The sequence below is a fragment of the Apostichopus japonicus genome, chromosome 12 (genome assembly GCF_037975245.1).
Source record: "Apostichopus japonicus isolate 1M-3 chromosome 12, ASM3797524v1, whole genome shotgun sequence".
Classification (NCBI taxonomy): domain Eukaryota; kingdom Metazoa; phylum Echinodermata; class Holothuroidea; order Aspidochirotida; family Stichopodidae; genus Apostichopus; species Apostichopus japonicus.
The window spans coordinates 5,823,627-5,840,762 of NC_092572.1; the positions used below are offsets into that span (position 1 = coordinate 5,823,627).

At 34.0% G+C, this 17,136-nt stretch overlaps 2 protein-coding genes across 18 annotated transcripts in view; one reads left to right on the forward strand and one right to left on the reverse strand.

Moving 5' to 3' along the window:
- The window catches only part of LOC139977545 (uncharacterized), a 270,650-nt gene that overhangs the window by 114,552 nt on the left and 138,962 nt on the right, over positions 1–17,136 (forward strand). The gene's annotated exons all lie outside the window — the stretch shown is intronic.
- Positions 2,194–17,136, reverse strand: part of LOC139977552 (uncharacterized) — a 94,948-nt gene continuing 80,005 nt past the window's right edge. For 10 of the 11 annotated variants that reach the window (XM_071986952.1, XM_071986947.1, XM_071986957.1 and 7 more), the window contains 4 exons: positions 13,139–13,163; positions 8,598–8,669; positions 7,726–7,804; positions 2,194–6,508 (listed from right to left, as the gene is read on the reverse strand). In XM_071986952.1, the coding sequence (XP_071843053.1) occupies positions 6,422–6,508; positions 7,726–7,804; positions 8,598–8,669; positions 13,139–13,163 (263 nt within the window). In that variant the 3' untranslated portion in view covers positions 2,194–6,421. The remainder of the gene's footprint in view (positions 6,509–7,725; positions 7,805–8,597; positions 8,670–13,138; positions 13,164–17,136) is intronic. The other variant, XM_071986948.1, reaches the window with a different exon arrangement.

Sequence of the window (17,136 nt, forward strand, 5' to 3'; positions counted from 1 at the left end):
AAGTGAGAGTGACATAACGCTTTGTTCATTGTGAGTTCTAGGCACATTAGGCTGGTCTGGTTAGAGAACTGTTGAGCTAAATAACTGTTTAGTTTGAAAATACGCCCAATTTTCTACAAATGCCATAAAATTATGCAATCAAGGCGCCAAATACTCCTAAAATTCCCTAGAAATGTTTGGCGACAGTCCTCGGTAGTTCTACTGCATTACCATTTGTGATTAATATTCTTAAGCATATTTTTGCGAAAAACCCGAAGCAACTTTTTCCCCCTGACCTAATGTACTATACGTGCTAAAATATCACCTTTGCAGTAATTAAACTCACCGACTAAAGCATGTCTGATTTCCAGCGACAACGTCAATGGGACTTTAGTGTGGTTTTCCCACGTGTAGTAATGTCAATGGAGAAGCGCAATTGACTTACTGTGTATGATCGTTTAAACAACGTTCCATCGGAAGGTTTCCCTTGCATATGGCAAAACTTGAAGCAAACGTTCGGGATAGTGTTATCTTTTTCAATAAAATATTAAAATAAAACTGCTTATCCACTAAAGGTAATAGGCATCGGCCCGATTGTCACAGAAACTAATCGGTACTAGGTAAAGCTGATTATCATTTAATAGGTCAAACTCTAATCAAGAAATCTTTACCATAATTTGTGTTTTTGTCACACCGTAACATTGGAAAATAGTGTTGTTATAATCTAATAAAATGTGTATACTGACAATTGAAAGTTCTACATTAGCTGGTTATATTTTGAGCAAATTTATTGCTTAAAATTGCCGATAATGCAGTCAACTTTTTTATATAAGATTCTTTCCTATGACATGCAATGAATGAATGACACACACACTTAAACCGTATACCGATCGGAGAGTTGTATAAATGCACACATTATGTGAACATATGTACTGTACCCTTAACTGTGAATAGGGGGACATATGCAAGTGTCCCTCTATCGTACTAAAAATTGTTTGAAGTACGTAAAGAAGACACAGTTACTATCGCTTTTCTGATATATCTGTCAATGAGTTGCATAATAGATGCGATCCGAGTTCCATGCACTGCTATCAATCCCTCCAGTCTGCGGTGAATTTATCCTTAACGACGCATTTGCATTAAGACTTATATGTGGCTTTAAATGGAAAGTCCATCCAAGGTGGGTTTTTTGACCGTGTCCTGGTACTGTACACTTTAGGGTTATATATATATATATATATATATATATATATATATATATATATATATATATATATATATATATATATATATATACAGTCTGTATACAAGCTACCGGGGGCATATTCAGGGTAAACAAATGAAGGAAGTAGTCCCGATATCTATAAATTCCACCTTGAATTGAGGGCACGTTAATTTTTGGGGGCAAATTTTGGCTATAAAATTGGTATACATGCAAGGTTGGATAGTGCCTGCTTTTGATTGTACGTGTAGGTTGAAAACAATGGGTGAGGAGTACGCTGGCTCTACATATTCTCCTTATTTCTCAACCTCCGTTAAAGTATTGTACTTCACGTAGTCAATCATATAACGTACGGTTATCCCTGAATCTGGTATTGCTTTGCAGGGATTATCCCTGCCAGAAAAACTGACACTGGAACATGTTTCATGCTAATATTTTCAATAACAGGTGTTAAATCATTCGATGTAGGCAAATACTAATACCTTTCTTTTTCTTAATCAATCAGTGACTGGTTTAATTAATTGTCTTGGCCTGTTCTTGGCTTTTTGTAAATAATATTGTTCATTCCTCTGTCTGTCTGAGTGCTAAGAATATTAACTAAGCATAAATTATGTATGGTAACCTTGTGACTACCAAAATATAAACTGAATCGTTGTTCTGTATCCCTTGGACATTTAAACTGTACCATTTAGTGCCTCACATCTTCTGTGAAAAAATGATAGTAAGTTACCAATAGAATACAGAATATCATCATATGTGATATACCCTCTTGAATCAGATGGAAAAGGGTAACCACAAGACAAAAAAGACCTTCCCATCTTTCTATAAACTGGTTGTAACAAACATCAAATGGTGTGAACTTTGGACCTGTAGGACAACATAATGTAATGGATCACACATGGTCGTTCTTTTCAGGAAAACTATTAAAATATCTGTATTATACTAATGAAAAAAGACAGAAAAAGTAAAAGAGAACGAGTCGCAAAAAAGGCCATGGTTATGTTGTAATTTTAATGAAATCTTTGCAATGTAATGAGTAAAATACAATTAAAACAAAATGAAAAAACAAACAAATTAACTATATCTCTGCAACCATTGGACAACAGAAAAAGACTCTCCATGTTAACGTGACACAAGGTATACGGCACCCAAAGGACTGTCAACCCATATAATCTTTGGATAGTTCCTTGTAATGTTGAGTAAGCCAACAACAGTAAGGTGTCATTGCCTAGACACACACACACACACACTGAACATTTTTAATGTTATGGCATAGGACTGATAATGAGATTTTGGGCCCAACTTTGAAACAAAAGGTACTTCAACTTTTTGAGCACAACAATATCAATTTAAATAGTTCATTGGAAATATTTCAAGACAAGTCAAATTTGGTCAAACCTGTTCAACAAATTTAAGTATACGTCAAAGATATGGCATAATCTGTCCTACACCAGTATCTCAGTGCACTGTTTTGTGTTTATAAGTGTAAATTTCCATACAAGTGTTCGCAACGTGTGTGATTGTGCATGAAATTCGGTGTTCACGAGTTGCATGGTGCAATGGCTAAGAACAAAACCTTTTTGTGACATATAAACCAAATTTACGTTGGAAATGATATTCCTCGTAAACTGTATAACTAACTGAGATGTGTGCCAAATAAAGGGATATCACTGCATAAGTGTCTAATGGTTGCAAATAGAATGGTAGTACTTTGTATGTTCACAGAGGACTATGTACACCAAGTATGGTAAATGCAATTGAGCACAGTTGCAACTTTACAAGGAACAACAATATCAGAATTGTGTTCTAATTATGCACCAGTTTAAACACAAGATGTGGAACATACAGCTGCCAATGAAAGCTAAGAGGAAATTGAAATGTCAACCTTTGCTGATGTTATCACATCATATCTCATCAGTAAATTGTATCTTTAAGAGCTTGGTCAAGTTTAACAGTAGCAGTGTTCAGTGCTGACGTTGGTACATGATACTACTTAGGATGACGAGCATCCTTTGTTATCCAACACTAGCTTTGCTTATAGGGAAGGTCCGCCTCAAAGTTTGATAGTGAGTGCAAGACTCTGACGGTCATATATCTGTAATGATTCACATAGTTAGATATCGGGGCTCTGTGGGGGAACTGAGTGGCCTATATGATCTGTACAGCTTCGGCTCATAATAAAGTGAATTATTCACAACTATTCACACATCTTCACACAGTGGAAGTGCAAGACTCAAGCTGACCTTGAAAATATGGTTAATTCAGTTTTACAGTAGAAGAACGGTGCACACAGAACTTTGGTACAAGAATATGACTTAATAAAAGGTATGTATTGTCCAAGTCACAAAGTATTCTCGATAGATAATATGATAAGTACTGTGCAAATATTGCAATCACTCAGAGGGCTATGCTGATTGACTTTTCCAAATACATACAGGTACAATGTTGCATTGTTTGATACATGGTAGGTACTGGGGTAATATTCATATGCACTGTGTAGGCTGTGATAATGACATGTTCAAGTATACAGGTGGAATATTATTTTCCTATCACATATTGATGTGATGTTATCCTTCCAAATATATGCATAATTAATAAAGTTGTCTATCAAAACTATTTGATTTACCACACAAAAAAATTATTCAAAGACTTATGGTTTTACAGAATACCAATTAGCTCTACTCATCTATATATATTTTACATGTGCTCAAAGAATCATAAGGCTAAAAAAAAAAGAAAAAAAAAATGAGGTGCAATGTGCTATGAACATAATTACAAATACTCTCACCATTTGCGAACTGTACAAATTTGTAACCAATATTAACATGTTTCCCTTTACAAAAAGTATGTAAGTGATAATGTTTAACAATGAATTGAATGTAACACTTTCAACTAAATTTAAACCAACACACCTAATAAAAAACTAATATTTTATATGATAGAAACAATGTGAAGTTTAATAACTATTAATTAACACTAAAAATGTTTTTTCAATTTTTTTATATGATGTGCTTTTGCCCTTTTTCATTCATTTTAACACCAAATTTTAAGCATATAATATTTACACTTTGTAATTATCTTAGTATAGTGCAACTTTTGGCTGAAGTATTGCATAAAACAATGATCCGGTAATGACAAAATATCATCAAAAGAGCTACTAACAAGTTTACAGAAATGTTTGTGACAAAATGGCAGGCCTTTCTTGCTTGCCATCTCACTAACTAGAGAAAGTCTGACACTGTTTTTGTTTTGTTTTTGACTAAATATGTGCACTCTGAAACCCCAGTTGTGAAATGTAATGTCCTGACATTATTGACAATTCTTTTCAAACTTTGGTACGTATTTGGACTGGATCAGTTTTGAAACTTTAGGTCATCTACAAACTTAGTGATATGTCACCTGGGATTCATGCAAGTTAGAAACAACACATGCGAATGAGAGGGTGAGGCCACATTAAATTGGCAAGTATCATTGCATGTGGTAAGTACGATCGAAGAAATTAAAGACTCATTTCTAACTGTCCACACCAGGTGTGATAATTGTTGAAGGTTGGTTCACAGAGTGAGAAAGAATCCATCAGGCAACATGTCAACAAGAAAATCTGCAGTAGCTGGAAAATAGTGCTCAGTTAGCATACTGTGTTACACTATGGAGCACAATAGATTATGTCCTATGCAGCGTGGCTGCAAGATGCTGCAGCCCCTCAGCCCCTATTGTTGACACAGTGCTTTACTTTGATAGAGTCAACTGTTACCTGAATAAATTCAAAACCAGATATGGCAAAAAGTAACTTGAACAAGGAAGGTTTCCAATATGCCAAGATTTTCTTAAAAAGTATTCTAACTACCTAATAGACTCAAAACGTCTGTGAACTTTATCGGAAATATGCAAAACTCTTTAAACAACTCACAGATTTGCAACTCACATGACAACAATGCCAGCAGAAAAACTCATAAATGGCAAATTTTAACATGTAGTGAAAAGAAAACCCCAAACTTTATTCAAAATGTCTTAACATTCAGAATGCAGATGCAACTAAATACCAACAGATATTACCTGAACAAGAGGATTAAAAATATACAAATTCAGTCTTACAAGATAATGAAGCAAACTTGAATTAGTAGAATTAAACGTCTTTTGAAATGAAGTAAACTGAGATTACCAGAACAAGGAAAAAACCAGAAAGTACTGGATGCAACTGTGAAGCATTAAAACATGGTAAGCTATAAATGAATGCATCATCAAGAGGTACAGAAAAATAAATCATGACAGAAAATGACAGTATCAATGAACCAATTAATGTTTAGGCTATTTCCTTCTGTTTACTATGATTGTGAAAATGATTGTTATTCAAATCTGTAGTAACATTCAGCTTTATATGCTAAGGAAGGTATCTATTTTATCCAAGAAATGGCTGCTCAAGTCATTCATTTTAGTACCCTTTCAGATAAGCCATGTGACTGCATTTAATATCCATTGAAAAATTTCTATTAAAGAAGAAATAACCAAATCCATTATAGTAGCTTAGACATTCTAAGCTTCTTTCAACCTTGCCATAACTGCAAAACATTTGTGTGTATCATCAGAAGTCCACATAAGGTAAAATTAAGAAAGGAACCGATGCATCATTGAACTTTTGACTGAGAGCATTGTTCACAAGTATATCTGTATTAAACATGAAAAAGCGATTTTAAACGTATAGCATGGTGCAATGAATAAACATAAAGTACCAAAAAGAGAAAAAAATCTAACAAGAACTTAATTGCAAACGGGTAAAATGGCAGCATAATTTTCATATATTTTTAACAGAATTGGCATGTTATGATTCAAACTCGAGCTCAAAACAAAATAGGGAGAGAAACTGGCAGTTACAAAAGAAATACTAAGGCAGTTACAGTTATCAGAGCGAGACGAAAATGCTTGTCTGGACCATTTTCTTCATGGTTATGGTATCAAGGGTTGGTTATAACCCCAAAGTAATTTGTTTTGGTGAGTGGACTAAATTTATTACACATATAATAAAAGTCTATTCTGTATATTTTCCAGATTATAACTTTAACTCAGATATAACAATTTCTTTCACAAATGCACCTGCAAAAAAGAAGTTGAACGCATCACTTTGCAATAACTATGTCAGGAACAATGTAACGTATCAGTTACATAGCCAAAGCACGACAAATGTAACAGTCGTTCTTAGACTATAACAGACTGGACTGTTGCTTACTCCGTTGACTCTTCCTTGGGTTTTATGACTTCATCCGATGGTGGCTTGTTGCTATGGTCTATAACAGCATATTTTATTTCATTCTATTTAAAGGAGACAGACAATCATGTTAATGTAAATAACCACCTATATTTGATGTTCTAGCAGATATATAGTATATGTATAGTACTTTCATCTTGTTTTCACAAATTTGAAAAATAATAATAATTTTTTCACGTTTTTGGGAGCAAATTTTATCCTACCGTTACACAGTGTATCTGCCACTAGCATGGACTTTAAAATTTATAACAATAGCTTCGGCAGTCTATGAAAATATAACATGTTAAGGGATTCCTAAGTATCTACACATAATACTATTATTTGATAAAAGGTGTCTTGATGTACTTGAAGCAAGTTTAAATTGCACAGCTGATATTTTTGAAAATCTCATTGGGAGTTTACTGAGTGAAAGGTTACGCATAAGGCAAGTGCAATGCACATTGGATTTTTCATAAATGTGCAGAAGGACCCTTTTCTTCTCTTTGGACAATACTAAGCAATCAAGTATGATTTTCATTATCATTATCATTTTTATTATGCACTGCTGATATAAATTTTCTTTAACCATGTAGGATCTCAATGATAATACGTGTGCAAACGGTTTCCTTCTTTTATGTGTTCAATAGCCATGGGGATTTCTCATATACAGTGGATTAACAGAACCTGGCCTGATCTTCCGTGGCCTATTTGGCTGATAGTACTTAAAGCTGATGCTACAGATACCATACTGGCAAAATTTGAACTACTTTTTCTGTCACTACTGCTGCACACTCATTGATAGTTATCTTACACCATTTCAAGCCATCTCAAATAAGCGTACATTTACGATGTGTTTTTAAAACTTGTTTTCATCATCTTTTGGCAAATAAAGTTACATAATTTTAAAAAGTTGTTTCCCCAATGAATATATTTTATATGATATGGTTGCATCCTGTAAGTACTGAGTGCAATTTGTAAGTCAATGACTCTACTTAACACTGCAACCAACATCTGTACAACTGAGCGATTCATCATGTTTTGGTGGGAAAATCACCAACTGTCTTTCATTTATCATTTTATGTGCGTTTTTGGTGGATATTACAGCACAATGAGATGCATGGCTTAGGACATATGATAACAAGTGGGAGACTTAAGATTATTGTTGTAAAGCTTTTTCTTCTTTTGTTTTGAAATAGCTTGTGTTAAGATAATTTGAAAATATTGGCTATTGGTAAAGAAGACATTGGGCGTTATTGGTACAATACCAAATATGATTACTTACTGGTTGTTTGGGCTTTGAGGAATTTGTGGAATCTCTCATGGAACTGAGTGGGACAGGAGTTGGGTCATTAGTCCTATTCCTATTATGGGAAGAAATGAGAATAAATAACTGATGATGGTGATATCATTCATTTGCAAGGGGGTTCTTTATGGTACTGTTCAAAAGTTCTACTAGTACTATAAAGTGCATGAAATTCACAAAGGAAAAAATATAATGTAGAATTGGAAACACCAAAGAGAAATCTGAAATTATTAATTACTAGGTCCCATAAAAGAGATAGCAACGCCAAACTTGAAATAGCATAGTAATACAGTTTTTCCAATGAAATGTATTATGTTGGGCAGCTCATATTTCTGAATGATACTCTTCAGCAATTTGCAGTGAACATGCGCATCATTATTGAGTTTTGCCTTTAAAGAACAAGCATCCCCAACCAAACTATTTCCCTTGTATAATAAAGATGAAATGTTGATAAACAATTGTTCACAATAGAAAAGACAAAGTTAAAATTCAGAGCCTCCCTGCCATTTTCTTGCACCCTTATGGTATAAACACCAAAAACATGTTAAAGCAGAGCTGACCAAAATGTATCAAGATTAGAGTTGAAATGTCACTCTTTTCTATGAAGAAACATGGAATGAGACTCTTCTTTATTGTAGGGATTTTGTCATGTGAATGAAGGCATCTTATTTATATAAATGTCATCAAATTTATTTTATTACTCTTTAACCTAACAAGAGAATAGACGAAATTAAGGTGTCATAATAGTGAATGACTACTACCAACAATTAATTACCTACTTAAAATATTACTGATGATGCAATTAGTTCTAGTCCATAGGCAACACAAACATAATGACATTTCAGACATACTTGTCAATTACTCCATAAGCTGGAATCTCAGGATCCACTCCAGGACCTGCCCCATTGTTGTCTGGTTTATCACTAGGGCAAAAATTTAAAAAAATGGTATGCATAACATATTCAGACTGCCTTCTTCTGAAATGAATATAAAAAAACAGAAAAAAAGGGAAAAGGAAAAAGAGAAAGAAGCGGAAACCTACAGTGCAAGTGGAAAAACCTTGTTAAAGCAATGGAAGGTATAGTTGTTCCAAACTAAAGTCCAATGCCAAAGAATGTGCTAAAAAAAGAAGAGAAGAGCACCTACACCAGGTACCCAGGATTGAGGAATCAAAATACACTTTTCTATTTGGACTCAGTTTCGACAAGTACACAACTAATACCCATACAGGAGAAGGATGCTAAAATTGAAGTTAAAAACAAATTACAGTAATAAACCACACATTACATCATTATATATCTACAAGTTGCTTCCCCCCACCCCACCCCCAGAGATAAAAATAAAACTTTATCAGAGCTCTGTTAATAATAAAAGTAATGTGTTAGGGTTTGAAAATAAATTAAATTTTTTCCATAATTAATGGTTGAATAAAATCAATATACAGCCATAGCTACAGGCTGTACAATACCAATATGGACTATCCTCGCTGCAAAACTCGTACAAAGACCAAGTTAAAATGTAAAGTAAAAATGTATCGTATCGGACAGATTTTCAATCCAAACAATATGTTTTGTCCATACATATTTCAACCCTCTATTAAACATGATGTTTAAGAATTATCGAAGGTATTGAGCATTAATCAAAGCAATAATTCTATATTTTGTGATATGACTTGGTTATATTTGAAATTAGAGAGTTTATTTAATGTTAGTATCTCAATATCCCCCCCAAATTAAAAGTATGGAATTATGGATCTCTAGGTTTTTGAGGAAAGGAATGGAATGTATATAAATACTAAAGTGTAACAAAGGGAGAAACAAAAACAAGATGCCTTAATCTGCATCGAAGAGAATGTATTTATTTTGAAAGCCAGTTTTCACACTCTCGATGCTTCCTTTCAGATAGTAAGGTAATAATATACGGGAAGTAATGAAATGAACTCATTTAATGACTCATCATTGAATATTTAAAAGAGGGTAATAGTTATCTCATCTTTTCAATATTTGAAGCTACTATCTGTTTGCTGTCTCACTTCTGTTCCAGATGATTTCACAAAGCTTATGTTTGTCCCCAATGTATTTCTATAAACGGAAATATATCTATCGGTTTCAAAATGAAAGAAGAAATACTAAAATAGTGTTTGCTAGCACAATTTTGTGGAACTTCGAGTTGATGTCAAAACTTAATTTGCACTGTTGGGACACTCCCTCAATTCATGGCTATGATAAACTAAAAAGAATCCATCAGAATGTATAGAGCCAAACAGTTTGGATAAAGATGGAGAGGGGAAGCAAGTTCTAATGGAAAGAAATCAGAACTTAACAAAAAAGTTTTGAAGTATACTTCAGTTCTCCTGTGGAATATGCTCCGACAAACTTTGAAGTCTGATAGAACTTTATACAACTTTTCAGTTTAGGATTTATTGGAATTGAAAATTTGGCGACTTAACAGTTGTCAAAAATCTTCATACACTCAACTGTAACATGTTTCAGTAGAGATCATCTTCTTTAACTCAACTTAATGTTGTAACTTTCTTGTAATCTATGCAATGTGTTCTGAATACAACGAAACTAGTTATTTCATGTAATAAACAATTTAATCTAGTTACTTCCTGAACTATATAGGTTAACTATACATGTTGACAGGACATAGCAGAGAAAGTAGGAACATTTTAACTTGTACAGGTTCCTTCGTAATCTTCCTCATGTGGCAGAAATGCCTTCAGTTATTCTATTTCATATAAGGTACATGCAGCTAGCAATGTTTTCATCACAGTGTAACCATTTTATAAAAGCATTAATGGGCAAAATGCTCTTATTCTTATAGAGGTACAGAAGAAATTGTGGAGGTACATCATTTTTAGGTTGTTTGTATTCTCCATCGGTCTTTCTCTTTAAAAAAAAGCAAAGAAAAATGTCCCCTGGTAATACATTGTATGTCATAGAAGGAACTGCTGCAAGTTTGTAAATATCTCATTTTCTATAAAAAAAAAAAACTGTTTTTGGAATGATTTGAACAAAAAGACAAAATAGAAAGCGTTCATTGTTTGTCTGGTGATGACGCAGAACATGACAATGGTTTTAATGAATGGTTGCAATTAAAGAAGTAAGGTGATGTCATAGTGTCTTTGATATCTGTTTTGCTCTTAAAAGTTTGGCCATACTGAACACACATTTGCGAAACCTGAAATAAACAACACAACTTCATGACCATTAATTGTTGATAAGTTGTTACGTTGCCATACGACAAACAGCTCACAGCTACAGTGTTGGTTTCTACAATTGGTTCCAGTAAAAACTGTTTGCCGATAACTTTGTAGGTTGAACATCAGTTATGCTTCAGATAAAGCTGTTGTCCTGATGTTAAGTAGAAACGCTTAAGCGATGAGGAACTTGACATGGATATGAATATTAATACACGAATGAATAATTTTGAGCGACCAATATCTAAGTAACCAAGTATACATGCATTCAGTGCACCATAAAATCATGTAACACAACTGCTGCAGAAGAGTAGGACACATATTAATAAAACGTAATAATGTATTCACAAAGATGCTCATGACTTTGGTGGGTTCATTAGAATGTAATCTGCAAAAAGATGACATAGAGCATTTTTCACAGCTTACTGTGCCCTTCAATTCTTTAATTTAAACTTGAGGCCCAATCTGGATTGACATGATACATTGGCTGATAAGCTCACTGTAATAAACGCTGGGTAAAAAATAACATTTCAAACAATGTTGTTTAGATGAGTAGGTCTACCTTCAAGACGGAAATAAAGGATGATATTATCTGTAATTTTATATTTTAAGTCGGATATGGCACATGGACATTGTATTTCTACTGTCATTCTAGCGTCATTTCCTGACACATTTTTAAACAAAATTGATCTGTAATAGTTATAATGATAAACTGAAATGGAATTGAATGCAACAAGCTTTTGTGATGTCTGTTATGCTCATAATGTACTTTTTCTTGTAAACTGGAAGAGGATGAGCTCATCATTTTCACTGCAATTGCCATTGCTTGAGCTTTACAAGGAAACAATAAGTAATACTTTCACCAAATTTGAATATTAAATTGTGGTCCCACGGGATGTTTGCACTTGCAGAAATGCAAACATTTTGTAACATACTTTTACATCAACAAATACAAAATAAAAGAGTATAAACAGCCAATGACTTAACTCAAACCTAACTTCATCTCAAAATAAGTACAACTTTAGCAGGAGAAGTAAAATAGAGAGAGGGGAAAAATGAATACAATCCGTCCTTTTTCTGTTGAATACGGTACCCTTTCAGGACTACTTGGTAAATGTGATGAAAGACTATGGGAACCTTTTTGAGAATCACATATTTAGTGTGGATAATGGTCTTAACGTGTAATAAATTGACAAACATTAGGATTGTTATTTGATAAAAGATGAGGCACCTTTTAAAAGTGGACCCTTTGATGCACCCTCTTCTTGAAAAAATTATATATAAAATGCAAAATCTAGATTTGCTAGAGTATAAATCAATGTCAGAATTGGATTGCTTAACTAGAACTACTGATGAGCTTTTGATAAAAGAAGAAAAAGAAGAATTATAGTCGACATAATATTAAAAAGAGTTATCGGTAGCAAATAATTTGGAACATATGAAATGACTTTGCAAGTATTCTCCCCCTTTCCTTTGAACTCTGATAAAGACTTCCTCTTCTTTACATCTGTATTCATCTCGTTGAACACCGTTGCTAGCTCATTTCCGTTAAAGTTACTTTTTTAGCAGTTGAATTACTATCAGTTGCAGATGAACTTTAGAAGACAGGAAATAAATAACTAGAGCATGTTCTAGCAATGGTGATCCCGAATGCATCCCGAACATATACCATGTTTGGCACTAAACATTAGCTCTTTCCAAAATTGTCACTGATATTTTCTGATGCACCACTAGAAATAGGTATATTTTTGTGCTTATTATGGAGAAGCCACAAACCACAGAACTTCAGAGATAACCTATATTGGGATATCCTGGTTACAAGCAAGGTGTAGCATATACACACAGACGCAAGCCAACACACGCCCACAAACTTGAATGAATATATAACTTGTCTGCCTAAGGCAAGTAATCAAAACCTTTCAATCAGCTGCTGTTAATTGATGTTTGTTTTTACAAAAGCCTGACTATTTTATGATTCTAGCATGAACTTGATCATTTGCAAAGTCACTAAATGTATACCTTTAACTATGTCTGTAATCATAATTCTTTAAATAAGTTTTCACTTCCTTGAATTAAAACAAAATTGGAATAACAATTTACTGCTGTCAAACTTTCAAGGTTACTATCTTGGTCTTGTCGTTATATTGAGAGTGGGTACTAGATAACATCTTCTAACAATAATATACTTACCTTTCAGACTTGCTGCCACCTTCACCTGCAAAATGAGAAGAGATTGTGTATTTATGATACAGTGTATCGAAATTGAGTGAGTGTTATTCAGCACTTTTCCAAACGCTCTAGTAGATGATATATTAATATGGACATGCTTTCAACTGTGCCCAGTATTTCTTGATCTATTTAATCGCTATACAATTTATAGTTTCTCCCAGCTAAGGAATTTATGTTGTGCAGAGGTCGATTAATGTACTGTAAGACTGTAACAGTATTGCAGGGAATAAAACATATACTACCCATTAGGCACATTGAAGCACACATAGGGAAACATAGGCAAATAGAGAACTTGAAGTGTCGCAATACATTAGCTGTATAGTAATAAAAAATACAGCCAATATGTCACACAGGAGAAATTTTTGTGCAAAAAAAAAACATCACTTACTACTTTATCATTGAACAATAAGTTATTAGCTATGTTTGATTGTAACCTTTCCATATACTTACCACCAAGTGGATGTTTGATTGAGGACCCGGTGCCCATGTTACTTAGCTAAGAGTGACCCAGAGGTGCATTACGTACAATAATTAACACATGCACTGCAACTGAATGTCATATACTGTAATGGTTTACAGTACATGTTGTGGTAGCCAATGTAATTACCAGTGCATTTAAATAGTTCTAACACAAATGCAGAAAGAAAAACAGAACTTTGTATTAACGAAGGCTCTGAATTAAGTGTATGTGAGCGACCCAAAGGTGTCCATAGCCAATAAATGATTGTTTCATGAAACGTACAAGGTGAAGGCTCATGCAGGAAAAAGGAAGACATGCATACTATTCAACAACCACATATATGTATCTCCCATTACAATCTCCCTTTCCATAATCACCTCGAGACACTTCAGAATAAACCATTTGATCGCCTTATTTTGTCAATGTCAGAAAATCTAGAGCTGTTACCCTCAGCTTTGTCAACCTAGATGAGTGAAAAAATACAATGCAGACGTTCTTTATAAAAAAAAGGTAGGTTATTATATGTTCTAAAACATGTAAATGTGCATTAAATTTCTGGTATGCGTTTGGTATGTTAGGGAGAATACATAAAACCATAACTTCAGTTGAATATCTTCCTCCTCTGATCACGCCCATATCTACCCTGTAAACACTGTAACAGGTATGTATGTGAAATATGCATCATACACACAGTAGTTAAATTATGTAACCACCGAGTGACCATGCACAGACGATGTAGGTAGGCATATGTATTAATTTATATATATGTATATGTATGTATGTTTGTATGTATATATATATGTATATATATATATATATTTATATTTATTTATATATATATATATATATATATATATATATATACATACATACATATATATATTTTTTAACTGTTCTGGAAGTTTGTTCACTGTTCTTGATTTTCCAACTCATTACGATTTTCATTTATATATATATATATTCATTTGCCTTTGTCGTTTACCTCCATTTCATTAACATAAAATCTGTTCAAAGTATCTCTTTCGAGATCCGGCTTTAGGAATCACAAATGATTTCCGAGTTGGTTAGCATCATGTTTGATCTCTGGAGTTAGGCAAAATATGTCACCGAAAACAGAACTAGTATTGTTCGATACAGGTGACAAACGCCTACAGTGGAATTACGACCTTCCTTACCGGTTTAGAACCTCTGGACATACAATCAGCGTCCATGGCCTAGTTGGTTAGGGTGTCCGCGTACAAAGCGGGAGGCCCGGGTTCGAATTCCGGTGGAGGCTGGAAATTTGTTCACTGTTCTTGATTTTCCAACTCATTACGATTTTCATTTATATATATATATATATATATTTATTTGCCTTTGTCGTTTACCTCCATTTCATTAACATAAAGTCTGTTCAAAGTATCTCTTTCGAGATCCGGCTTTAGGAATCACAAATGATTTCCGAGTTGGTTAGCATCATGTTTGATCTCTGGAGTTAGGCAAAATATGTCACCGAAAACAGAACTAGTATTGTTCGATACAGGTGACAAACGCCAACAGTGGAATTACGACCTTCCTTACCGGTTTAGAACCTCTGGACATACAATCAGCGTCCATGGCCTAGTTGGTTAGGGTGTCCGCGTACAAAGCGGAAGGCCCGGGTTCGAATTCCGGTGGAGGCTGGAAATTTGTTCACTGTTCTTGATTTTCAACTCATTACGATTTTCATTTATATATATATATATCATAAATATATATATATATATATATATATATATATATATATATATATCTATATCTATATATATATATATATATATATATATATATATATATATATATGCTAACCAACTCGGAACCTCTGGACATACAATCAGCGCCCATAGCCTAGTGGTTAGGGTGTCCGCGTACAGAGCGGGAGGCCCGTGGTTCGAATCCCGGTGGAGGCTGCAAGTTTTTTCACTGTTCTTGATTTTCCAACTCATTACGATTTTCATTTATATATATTCATTTGCCTTTGTCGTTTACCTCCATTGCATTAACATAAAGTCTGTTCAAAGTATCTCTTTCGAGATCCGGCTTTAGGAATCACAAATGATTTCCGAGTTGGTTAGCATCATGTTTGATCTCTGGATTAAGGCAATATATGTCACCGAAAACAGAACTAGTATTGTTCGATACAGGTGACAAACGCCTACAGTGGAATAACGAACCTCCTTACCGGTTTAGAACCTCTGGACATACAATCAGCGTCCACGGCCTAGTTGGTTAGGGTGTCCGCGTACAAAGCGGGAGGCCGGGGTTCGAATCCCGGTGGAGGCTGGAAATTTGTTCACTGTTCTTGATTTTCCAACACATTACGATTTTCATTGATATATATGTATGTATGTATGTATATATATATATATATATATATATATATTTATATATATATATATATATGTATATATATATATATATATATATATATATATATATATAAATATATCTCCAATGCATGATACACAAATAAGTATACTTCAGTATATATCTGTACATGACGCGTCGTGCAGAAATGACTATGTTACATGTACATGCACATGTACACAATAACAGTTTGGACTAGTCTCCTAGCTGTTACCTTTACATACTGTACACACATTAAAAGTATGAACAAGTTCCTGTAATAAGTACATACACAAAGTAACAGTGAACTACAACATATTGTTACCTGTACATGCACATATGAACAGTATGAACTACAGCATCTTGTTACCTGTACATGCACACAATTAACATTATGAAGTAGCTTCCTGTATTATGTACATGCACATATAAACAGTATGAACTACTATTCTCCTGTTCCCTGTGCATGCACACATTAATAGTATGAACTAGTTTCATGTTACCTGATTTACTAAATCTACCCACATATTTGCACAGTTCATATGTAAATACAAAGTACAAAGTTCATATATGTCATCAATATGATTAAACAGCTACACAAGTACATGTCACTGTGCAATATATACTACATACAGCACAGCCTGGTGCAGTCTGATCTTTCCGGGCAAGGTCTCTGCTACTACTTAACCACCCTTGATATATATGTAAAGAGCGCCAACAACCAACCACACCTGACTGCACCTATTTACTGACTTCTTTCTATTTTTGCACAGATACACAAAAGTCAGTAATACAGTGACTTTTACGGAGCAACTGAGATCTAGGCTAGTTTGCCTTCTATATTCACTGTGCAAATGTCAATAGCTCTTTGGGTGCCTTTCCCTGTGAACAAAACCATCATGCTTATGTACAGTACATTTACACTGTATGAATGTAGTTGTGTTGAGTCTTAGGCAAAGTTGTAGGATGAAGTTGTCTACCATTATGGGCAAAATTGTATGAGGAACTGTCTACCATTGTTGTTTGCCTTGCTGCTATTCATGTACTCATGTAACATTGAATCATTAAAGGCCTAATCCATGGGAAATCAAACTCTCTATTTCTTGAAAACATTGTAATGGCTGTCTCAACAAAA